The following is an 11,656-nucleotide window of genomic DNA, read 5'->3' on the forward strand; positions in this document are numbered from 1 at the left end:
CACGCCAGTGCGAGTTCTTCACTGATATGATTCCATGCCAGCATACCTCCCGATATGATATACTAGTATATCTCCAGAATTCAGTGTTCCCTCTAAGATGAGTTAGTGTGAGCTAGCTCACAGTTTTTTAGCCTCCAGCTCACAGATTTTTGTCTCCGCTCAGGAAGGGAGGGCTCCAGAGCAAACTAATCTATGCAGTAGCCCAATCGCTCACTCACAACTTTAATGCCCGCAGCTCACAAAGTAGAATTTTTGCTCACAAGACTCCACAGTTTAGAGGGAGCCTTGCTCCAGATTACCCTGGCTTGGTTTCTTTTCTTTTTTTGGTATTTTTGTACTTTTCATGTGTGTGCATGTGAGTCATGACAACCTCTGGTGACTGACCCTTACTGGGGGTCTACAGGATATTCAGAGAGGTGGCTGATTAAAGCCTGCCCCTGCCTCTGTCTCCCATTCAAGTAGTAGTGGAAGAAGGGTTGGATTTATACCTCACCCTTCACTACCCGAAGGAGTGTCAGAGCGGCTTAGAAACGCCTTTCCCTTCCCCTCCCCACAACAGACACCCTGTGAGGTAGGTGGGGCTGAGAGAGCTCTTTTGAGGACTGCCCTTGAGAGAACAGCTCTGAAGGAACTTGCGACTGACCCAAGGTCACACCGGCAGCTGCATGTACAGGGGGAGTTGGGAATCAACCCCAGTTCTCCCAGATTAGAGTCCACGCTCCTTACCACTACACCAAACTGTCATTCCCCTGATGTTGCCTCCTGGCACGTGGATTCAGAGGTTGACTGTCTCTGAATGTGGAGGTTCTCTTTAGCCAGCGTGGCTAGTAGCCATTGACAGACCTGAGCGCCATTAATCTGTCCAGCACCCGTTTAAAGCTTTCTATGTCTGTGGCCACCACCACATCCTCTGGGAGCAAATCCCAGTTCCCCCCAGTTTAGAGTCCGTGCTCCTAACCACTACACCAAACTGGCTCTCTTGCCAGAGTCAACCCAGCTTAGGTTCCGAGATCCGACAAGATCAGTTTTGCCTGGGCTATCCAGGTCAGGACGCTTCGCTGCTATTTGAACCGCTTTCAGATTGTTTTTAGGATTGCGCCTTTAATTCGATGCGTATCATATCCCAATGATGTAGCACTCTGAAATAATTTTTCTATCCACTGATAAAAGTGCTTAGAGTGATCTCTTTAGTAAATAGGATTCCCCGGGGTCCTTTTGCCTTTGCAATTCCCAGATCTCTGCAGCACATTTTCTTGAAGACATTAATCTTTTCCTTCCAGGTTACAACCATCCTGCATAAGTAAGTCATAGATCTTAGACCTTTGGACATCGTCTGTGAAGAGGGAGAATTTTCCTCCTGGAATTAAAGGCCTGTTTTCTCTAGATAGCTTCATAGTCCTTAAAATGAAATGTCTTATCTGAAGGTGCAGAGAGACAAACGGTCGAAATTCTCCCATTCTTTTACAACGTTTCCCTCGCTGCATCAGCCGGTTGTTCCTGCCGAAGTCCTTTATCCTCACGGAGACCAAATTGTTTACAAATGTTTTTTAAAATAGAACTCCGGATCCGTTTCAAGGTGTTGGTCTTAACCTTTAAAGCCCTGTGTGGCCAGGGACCAACACCAGTTTGGTGCAGTGGTTAAGTGCGCGGACTCTAATCTAGGAGAACTGGGATTCCCCACTCCTCCACTTGCAGCCACTGGGTGACCTTGGGCAAAAGCCATAGTTCTTTCAGAGCTGTCCTTGAAAGAGCAGTTTTTTTCAGAGCTTTCTCAGCCCCACCTACTTCATAGGGTGTCTGTTGTGGGGAGGGGAAGGGAAAGGAGTTTGTAAGCCGCTCTGAGACTCCAAGTGAAGGGCGGGGCATAAATCCAATCCCTTCTTCTTCTTCTTCTTTTTCTTCTTCTTCTTCTTCTCCCCCATCTGTGCCCCAAAGAGCCTTGTGCTCAGCAAATCACCATGTACTGGAAATCACTGGCTCAAAAGACATCCACCTTCCCTCGAAAACAGCCAGGGCCTTTTCCGCCCTGGCCCCAGCCTGGTGGAACGAACTCCCGGTGAAGATCGGGGCCCTGCGGGGTCTATGACAGTTCCACAGGGCCTGCAAGACGGAGCTCTTCCACCAAGCCTTTGGTTGAGGTTGCAGACGTCCAATCAATCTGGCCCTTCCTGCTTAAGCGGCCCTTTGAGTCCCATGGCGACAATTCTACCATTCTGGGAATCCGGACCATATATGCCTCTGTCTACTCTGGACACCATAAGTTTTGGAAGTGCCATCTCGCGATTGAGTCAGAATCTGGAATCGTCATTTTGGGGGCTTTTAAACTGTTTGATTTGAAAAAGTGTGCCTGGCACATGAAAGCGCATGCCTCGAATAAGACTTTTGTTGGCCTTCAAGGTGCCGCTGGACTCTAAATTTGTTCCACTGCTTCAGACGAACACGACTGAGCCCCTGGGTCTGTGTTATTCTTGCTCAGCGTATTGTATGTTGTGTAACCCGCCTTTAGCTGACTTGTGGGGAGGATGGGATACAAATCAGATCAGATCAATAAATGAATGAATAAAAATCACACCAAACTCCTTGTAAAAAAAAAAAATTCCGGCACGAAAGGTGAGGATTTCAAACGAATCTCGCTCGATGCTGACCCAAGCGATTAATCAGGACTTTCTGAAGGGCTCCTTTGCCAAGTGCACTGTGTCCTGTCAAACGCGGACACAAAAAAGCTAAAGGGTTGGGCCTTCTTTACTTGAGCGCATGCATGACCCCCCGCTGCCAAGTGCGCTCTGACCTTCTGGCAGAGGAAGAAGAAGAGTCCCCCGCTCTTCATGCGTGCCAGAGGATCCAGGGAGTCGACTGCAACCTCTCGCCTTTGGGCCCTCCCCAGTCCCTGGTCCCTTGGCAGCCGCCCAGCTGGACCTCTGAAAACATACCACTTGTAAGGCTAGTTCCATCAGTGTGGTGCACTGATTTGGGAGATAATTTCAGAATGTAGCCATGTTGGTTTGGGTGGGACAAAGGGCTCAGTGGAAGAGCCTCTGCTTAGCATGCAGAAGGTCCCAGGTTCAATCCCCGGCATCTCCAGTTAGAAATAGGGCTGCCAAGTGGGGGCGGGGGGTGGGTAAACCCCCGCTTCGGAGGCCCGATTTCCACCGCCGCGGAATTGGGCCCCGGGGGGAACCCGGGGTGTGTGGCCCCGATCGTCGGAGGGAAAACTCTATGGTTTTCCCTCCGACGATCGGGGCCATGCCTTCAACGTGATCGACATTGCGCGTCACTTCTGGTGATGTGCTGGCGGCGCGCGCATCGAGGAATGGCTCCTGGAGCATGGCAAGGGTCCCCCGCCGGTAAGGAAATTGGACTTGGCAACCCTAGTTAGAAAGGACCAGGCAGGAGGTGATGAGACAGACCTCAGCCTGAGACCCTGGAGGGGCTGTGGCTCAGTGGCAGAGCCTCTGCTTCGCATGCAGAAGGTCCCAGGTTCAATCCCCAGAGGCATCTCCAGTTAAAAAGGACCAGGCAGGAGGTGATGGGAAAGACCTCCATCTGAGACCCTGGAGAGCTGTCAAGAGGGGCCGTGGCTCAGTGGCAGAGCCTCTGCTTGGCATGCAGAAGGCCCCAGGTTCAATCCCCGGCATCTCCAGTTAAAAAGAACCAGGCAAAAGGTGATGGGAAAGACCTCCACTCGGGACACTGGAGAGCCACTGCCAGTCTGAGTAGACAGTACTGACTTTGAAGGACCGAGGGTCTGATTCAGTATAAGGCAGTCCCATGTGGCTTGTGGGAAATGCTCCCTCTAAGCTGTGGAGTATTGTGAGCAAAAATTCTACTTTGTGAGCTCCTGGCATTCAAGTTGGGAGCGAGCGATTTGGCTACTGCCTAAATTCGTTGGCTCTGGAGCCATCCTCCCTGAGCTAAGACAAAAACGTGTGAGCTGGAGGCTATAAAACATGGGCAGAACAACTCTCTTAAAGAAGACCAGGTTCTTGACACAGAGTTAGAAGGTACCCTAGAGGTCACCTACTCCAACCCCCTAGCCCAGTGCAGGAATTAGTCAACTACAGCACCCCACTCTGCTTAAAGGAGTGCACAACTTTTAAAAAAAACCTGTTTTAAATTATTGAAAAAAGCATTTACAGGAGAAATACTTGTGGGGCTGTGCCTTTGAGCAAGGGGGCCGAGCCTCCAAAGGCCCCACCGTATGAGCTTTTGAGCGTCAACGCTCCTTTCATCTGATGAAGGCAGTTTTGATTCTCGAGAGCTTACACCTCCACCATCTTGTTGGTCTCACAGGTGCTACTGGGCCCAAATCTAACTAATCTGGGAGGCTGTGGGTTCTAATCACCAGTCTGAATAACGCAGAGCTTGGAAGTGAAGTGGGGTCAACCCTTCATTCTTTATGGGCCATAAAGGTAAAGGTCAAGGTTTCCCTTGCTCGAAAGCCAGTCGGATCCAACTGTAGGGGGCGAAGAGCCAGCGCTGTCCGAAGACGTTTCCGTGGTCATGTGGCTGGCATGACTAAACACTGAGGCGCACGGAACGCTGTTACCTTCCCACCTATTTATCTCCTTGCAATTTCTTGCTTTCGAACTGCTAGGTTGGCAGGAGTTGGAACTAGAGACGGGAGCTCGCTCCGTCATGCGGCACACTCGGGTCTCGAACTGCCGAACTACAGACCTTCCAGCCTGCAGCTCAGTGTCTTAACCACTTGAGCCACCGCGGCCCCGCAGCAGATATTCGCCACTAAATCAGAACTGGTAGACTCCGGCAGCGGCACAGAATCTAGCAATTCGATCTGAGTTTCCAGATTCCGGGTCTGCAAGAAGAAAGGAGTCATTTCCTCCTGGGATTTTTCTCTCTCTCGTAGGCTAGGGGTAATAAATAGATATCTAAGGTCATCATAAAAGGGGTAGTGCGGCGGCGGCCGCCTGACTGTTTTAATTTCCCTGGTAGCACAAGGGAATAAAATCTCATAAAGAGGCACGCCACAATATCTCCCTCCTAATAAAGTGAATGGAAGAACGCTGAGACCGGCCAGAGGGAGAGCCATCCTGTGTTTGGGAAGCAAATCAGTTAGCTAGATAACCAGGGTCAGCCCTGGTTAATACTTGGGTGAGAGACCACTGAGGAAGTCCAGGGTTGCCGCGCAGAGGCAGGACATGGCAAAACCACCTCTGAACGTCTCTTGCCCTGGCACAGATGGCCCAGGCTAGCCCGATCTCAGAAGCTAAGCCAGGTCGGGCCTGGTTAGTATTTGGACGGGAGGCCAACAAAGGCAGGCCACGGCAAAACCACCTCTGTTTGTCTCTTCCCTGACCTGCATGTTTTCAGCTAGCCTGATCTTGAAGACCAAGCAAGGTCGGCCCTGGTCAGTACTTGGATGGGAGGCCACCAAGGAAGTCTAGGGTTGCTATGCAGAGGCAGGCCATGGCGAACCATCTCTGTTTGTCTCCTCCCTGACCTGCATGTTTTCAGCTGGCCTGATCTTGAAGACCAAGCAAGGTTAGCCCTGGTCAGTACTTAGATGGGAGGCCACCAAGGAAGTCTAGGGTTGCTATGCAGAGGCAGGCCATGGCGAACCATCTCTGTTTGTTTCCTCCCTGATTTGGATGTTCCCAGCTAGCCTGATCTCATCAGATCTCAGAAGCTAAGCAGGGTCAGCCCTGGTCAGTACTTGAATGGGAGGCCACCAAAGTAGGGTTGCTACGCAGAGGCAGGCCATGGCGAACCATCTCTGTTTGTTTCCTCCCTGATTTGGATGTTCCCAGCTAGCCTGATCTCATCAGATCGCAGAAGCTAAGCAGGGTCAGCCCTGGTCAGTACTTGGATGGGAGGCAACCAAAGAAGTCCAGGGTTGTTGTGCAGAGGCAGGCAATGGCGAACCACCCCTGTTTGCCTCTTCCCTGACCTGCATGTTTTCAGCTAGCCTGATCTCGTCAGATTTTGGAGACTAAGCAGGGTCGGCCCTGGTCAGTACTTGGATGGGAGGCCACCAAGGAAGTCCAGTGTTGCTCTGCAGAGGCAGGCAAGGGCGAACCACCTTGTGTCCTCTCTTGCCTTCAAAACCTGTAAGTTGATTGTGACTTGACGGCAATTTCCACCACCACCACCAGTGTGTGAAATGCGCTGACCTGAATAGCCCAATCTTGTCAGAACTTGAAAGCTAAGCAGGGTCAGGCACGGTTAGGACTTGCATGGGAGACCAACAAAGAATTCCAGGGTTGCCACGCAGAGGCATGCAATAGCAAAACCACCTCTGAACCTCTCTTGCCGTGAAACCCCCCCCCCACAAGGCGTCGCCCTGAGTTGGGTGCAACTTGACAGCGCTTGAATATTAATTTGGATCCTTATCGGCGAGCCTGGAAGAAAATATTGAGTTCGCGTCGGGCAGTTTAGGGCACTCTGGCTCACAGGGTCCTTCCAAAGTGTCTTTTCGGTTCGGTTTGGGGGACCGGGAAGGTGCAGGGAGCATTCCTTGATGTGACCTTGTGTTTTGTGTTTTTTGGGGTTTGTCTCCTGACCCCGCACAGCCAGACGAGTTGACCAACGCTCTGGAGATCAGCAACATCGTCTTCACCAGCATGTTTGCCCTCGAGATGCTCCTCAAGCTGATGGCCTTCGGCATCTGGGGCTACATCAAGAACCCCTACAACATCTTCGATGGCATCATCGTTGTGATCAGGTCAGTTGGCCGCTTGGATCTCGTCTCACTGGAGGAGGCCGTAGCGCATGGGGGCCCATCAGTGTCGAGACAGTGAAAGCCAGGGACATTTTTCCTCTTTCTCTCTCAAAAAAAGGGGGGGGGGGGGTTTCATGATAACATAAAAAGAGTAGGGTTGCCAGCCTCCAGGTGGGGCCTGGAGATCTCCCACTTTTACAACTGATCTCCAGCTGACAGAGATCAGCTCCACTGGAGAAAATGGCTGCTTCGGAGGGTGGGCTCTCTGGCGTCAGACCATGCTGAGGCCCAGGGGTCATCTCGTAGAAAAAGAGGTGCAGGAGCTCATTAGCATAACTCATTAGCATAACATTTGCATATGCCACACCCCCTGACATCACCGGAAGCGTGTCAAAAGGCAACACCCACCGCTCAGGCTCCACTGGACTCTTTTGGATTGCTAGCTATTGGGGGGGAGGGGGAACGTGCAAATCTGTCCTCGCAGAGGAGGGAGAGCTTGTACCTGAAGGTGCCACTGGACTGTTTTGGACCGGGGGTGGGGGTGGGAGGGGGGCTCTGCAGGTTACCTGGCTGCTTCTTGCTCTGACTGAGGGCTGCTTGGAGCAGGGGGTGGGGCTTGTTGCATGTGCCCGCCCACTGGCCTTTTTACTGCTGGAACTCCGCTCCTGTGCACTCCTGCAGGAAATTACCCCTGCTGAGGCCCCTCCCCTCCCCAAACCCCGCCCTCTCCTGGATCCACCCCCAAAGTCTCCAGCTATTTTCCAACTAGTGCTCCCTCTAAGCTGTGGAGTCTCGTGAGCAAAAATTCTACTTTGTGAGTTGCTAGCATTAAAGCTGTGAGGGAGCGATTTGGCTGCTGCATCCATGAGTTTGCTCTGGAGCCCTCCTTCCTGAGCTGAGACAAATATGTGTGAGCCAGAGTCGAAAAAACTGTGAGCTGGCTTACGCTAACTCTGCTTAGAGGGAACACTGTTGCCAACCCAGAGCTAGCGACCCTGAAGAAGAGCTCTGCTGGATCAGACCAGTGGTCCATCTAGTATGACCCAGTGGCCAACTAGTTCCTCTGGAGGGCCAACAACAGGGCAGAGAGGCCGAGGCCTTCCCCTGAGATGAACCTCAGAAGAGCCCTGCTGGATCAGACCAGGGAGGGCCCATCTAGTCCAGCATCCTGTCTCACACAGCGGCCAACCAGTTCCTCTGGAGAGCCAGCACAGAGGCCAAGGCCTTCCCCTGATGTAGCTTCCTGCTTCCAGGATTCAGAGGATTAGGGTCATCCCATAAAACTGATTGGCAGGAACATCTGGAAACAGCCACTGTTCCTGTACCATTATGAGATGGTCCGTGAATAGCAACCGGGGATTTGGGAGACCTGAATCCAAATCAATGCTCAAGTTTTGGAGTTCATGAGGTTTTAGAACTCGCACTCTCAACCTGGCCTTCCTCATAGGCTTGTTGTAAGGAGGAAATGGAGGAAAGGAGAACCATATATGATGCTACGGTCTCATAGCAGAAGGGCAGAATGATAGCATGGCAGACGCAACAACTGTAGATCTCCCAGGTCCAGTCACCAGATGGACTCCAACTATCTTCCACCAGTAGATAACTCACACTAGAGGTGCCATGTCCCTGATGGGAATGGGTGTTCCCCCGATTTCGGCCCCCCGAATCCGTCTGCTGGCCCCCAATGAGGTCTGTGGCGTCCGACGTGCTTGACCCAATGACATCACCTGGAGGTGACATTATCACACTGGGCATGTCGCGGGGCAGACGCTCTAGCGTTCGGCTAAAAATTCTATGGTGGCCATAGAGTTTTTGCCTGAATGCTAGAGCATCTGCCCCACGACGTGCCTAGCGCGATGACGTCACTTTTGGGTGATGTCATTGTGGTATGCGTGCAGGAGGACGCTGGAGAAGACTTGAGCCCCTGTCACCAAAAGGTACGGACCGGGCAACCTTAGCTCACGCCGGGCAGCCCTAGTCAGAGCTAGCTGGTCATGCGCAGCTTGAAATGCTGGGGAGGGGGCCCCGGGAGCTGCCATTTAGCCACTAATGTGTGAAATTATCATTATGATGCGATAAACCGTTCCCCGTAAATCCATGCCCGAAACTGACGAGTCTCTCGTTCGGTGCCGCAGCGTCTGGGAGATCATCGGCCAGTCGGACGGAGGCCTCTCCGTGCTGAGAACTTTCCGGCTCCTCAGGGTCCTGAAGCTGGTGCGGTTCATGCCGGCCCTCCGGCGCCAACTGGTGGTCCTGATGAAGACGATGGACAACGTGGCCACCTTCTGCATGCTGCTCATGCTCTTCATCTTCATCTTCAGGTATGTTCTGGATCTTTCCTCGGTATTTCTTTCCTCCCCAGGTTAATTGTTTTTAACTCTTTTAAGTGCCGGATGACAACGGGCCACGTTTGCCTGGCAAGTGTCAGGGGAGAGCTTCGTGGTAGATTCGCAAGACGAAATTTCCGCAGACAGATCAGCAGATCGTGGCAGCTTCTTTTTTACTTCTTTTTTTACTTTCTTCAAAATCTTCTAGTTCCATTTCAAGTGTTTCAATTAGGAGCAAGCCAGTTAATTTATTTCTAGTAGTAGCAACCAGTCCTATTTTCTATCCAGCTAGGAAGCCTTCTTTTTTAAAAATTGGCTGGCAAATGCCCTCTATCTCAAGTTGCTGTCTCAGTTGCTCTCTAGTTGTTTATAGTAGAAGCACATCAGTCCTCTTTTCTACCCAGCTAGAAGCCTTCTTTTTAAATAGGCTGACAAATGATATATTCCCCTGGAGGAAATGGCTGCTTTGAAGGGTGGAATCTATGGCACTGTACCATGCTGAGACCCCTCCCCTCCCCAAACCCCGCTCTCTCCCGGATCCACCCCCAAAGTCTCCAGGTATTTTCCAATCCAGACCTGGCAACCCTATGATTGACTCGGTTCTATTTTTTCTGTTTTTGCGCGATGTCTGTGGGGTGAGAAGTATGTGTGAAAGTGAGGATCTGGATTTCAAGAGAAAGTTGCTGTTTTGAGTATCTGCAGTTATAAACATGGCTATTTTGGGGCAGGAACGCACAGGAACGGAGTTCCAACTGGCTCCCAAGTTGGCCACACCCAGCAGGAACTCATTAGCAAAATAGGCCACACCCAACATCAGAAACTCATTAGAACTGACTACATTAGGGGTGTGTGGCCTAACATGCAAAGGAGTTCCTGCAACAAGAAAAGCCCTGGGTTTGGACAACAAACAAGGTAAACAGAATAACAGAATAAACAAACAAGGTAAACAGAATAAGGAACAAAAGGTGAATGTGGCTGGGTGACCACACTTCTGGTAACATGGGGTGTGGCCTAATATGCTAATGAGTTGTGCAGTCAGGGGTGTGGCCTAATATGCTAATGAGTTTGCTGCTGGGTGTGGCCTGTTATGCTAATGAGTTCCTGCTGGGCTTTTTCTACAAAAAAAGCCCTGGTTATAAATAAGGAATTGTTCAAGTAGTTAGAAGAAGAGGGATTGGCACCTTGTGGGGCTGAGAGAGTTTGGAGAGAACTTGTGACTGACCCAAGGTCACCCAGCAGGCTTCATGCAGAGGAGGACTGGGAATCAAACCCGGTTCTCTCTGGATTTGAGTCTACTGCTGTTAACCGCTACTCCACACTGGCTCTGCATTCGTTTATCCAAATTTCTTTCAGTTTTTAAATTGTCCTTTAAAAAAAATCATTTTAAATACTTTCCTCGTGGCTTGGGCTTGGCAACCATTGGTGGAAGAGTTTGAATACCCTCCTGCAAGGGTAGAGAAACCTCAGGACTTTAAGCACAACAGTAAACCTTGCTTTCTTTTCTAGCATTCTTGGCATGCATCTTTTTGGGTGCAAGTTCAGCTTGAAAACAGATACGGGGGACACCATCCCGGACAGAAAGAACTTTGATTCCTTGCTCTGGGCCATCGTCACAGTCTTTCAGGTAGGATTCCCAAAAAGTCAGTACTTCCTCCCAAGTATGCAGGAATAAACAGCTTTAAAAGGGGGAGTAGACAGATTTATAGGGAATAAGTCTAATAATGGCTACTAGCCAAAATGACTGAGGGGGACCTCCACATTCAGAGGCACTAAGCCTCTGAATCCCAGAACCAGGAGGCAACATCAGGGGAAGGCCTCGGCCTCTCTGCCCTGCTGTAGGCTAGGGCTGCCAAGTGGGGGCGGGGTAAACCCCAACTTCGGAGGCCCGATTCCCGCCACTGCGGAATCGGGCCCCAGGGGGAACTCCGCCCCCCGAAGCGCAGCGTGGCTGCGTCACCAGAGGTGACGCAACCATGTCGATCACATTGGGGGCGTGGCCCCGATCGTCGGAGGGAAAATTCTATGGTTTTCCCTCCGACAATCGGGGCCACGCCCTCAACGTGATCGACGTTGCATGTCACTTCTGGTGACGTGCTGCTGGCGTGCGCGGGCGGACAAACAGCTCCTGGAGCCCGGGGCGGCGCCCCCGCCATTAAATTAAGAAAAATAGACTTGGCAACCCTACTGTTGGCTCTCCAGAGGAACTGGTTGGCCCCTGTGTGAGACGGGAGGCTGGACTAGATGGACCCTCCCTGGTCTAATCCAGCAGGGCTCTTCTGAGGTTCTTATCAGGGGAAGGCCTTGGCTTCTATGCCCTGTTTTTTTGGCCCTCCAGAGGAACTGTTTGGTCCCTGTGTGAGAGGGGATGCTGGACTAGATAGGCCCTCACTGGTCTGATCCAGCGGGGCTCTTCTGGTGTTCTTAAGTAAACGGAGACTGGTTAACATATGCAAAAGCTTTCCCAGAAATCTGGATGAGGTCTTCTTTGCAGTGTGCTAGTCCTCTGCAAGCAGGGGAAGGCCTTGGAATGGAAGTAGCTTGCTGGGGTTTGCCATAAGTCAGCTATGACTTGATGGCACTTTACACACACACAGAGAGAGAGAGAGAGAGAGAGAGAGAGAGAGAGAGAGAGAGAGAGATACCCAAAGAACAC

The 11,656-nt window shown here is 51.4% G+C and overlaps 1 protein-coding gene across 1 annotated transcript in view; it reads left to right on the forward strand.

Moving 5' to 3' along the window:
- The window catches only part of CACNA1H (calcium channel, voltage-dependent, T type, alpha 1H subunit), a gene marked incomplete at its 3' end in the record, with an annotated part of 563,591 nt that overhangs the window by 460,296 nt on the left and 91,639 nt on the right, over window positions 1-11,656 (forward strand). The window contains exons 11-13 of the mRNA XM_015409183.1: window positions 6,528-6,679; window positions 8,812-8,997; window positions 10,510-10,627. Of these exons, the coding sequence (XP_015264669.1) occupies window positions 6,528-6,679; window positions 8,812-8,997; window positions 10,510-10,627 (456 nt within the window). The remainder of the gene's footprint in view (window positions 1-6,527; window positions 6,680-8,811; window positions 8,998-10,509; window positions 10,628-11,656) is intronic.

This window comes from Gekko japonicus, unplaced genomic scaffold (genome assembly GCF_001447785.1).
Source record: "Gekko japonicus isolate JY-2015 unplaced genomic scaffold, Gekko_japonicus_V1.1 scaffold103, whole genome shotgun sequence".
In the NCBI taxonomy this organism is placed as follows: Eukaryota; Metazoa; Chordata; class Lepidosauria; order Squamata; family Gekkonidae; genus Gekko; species Gekko japonicus.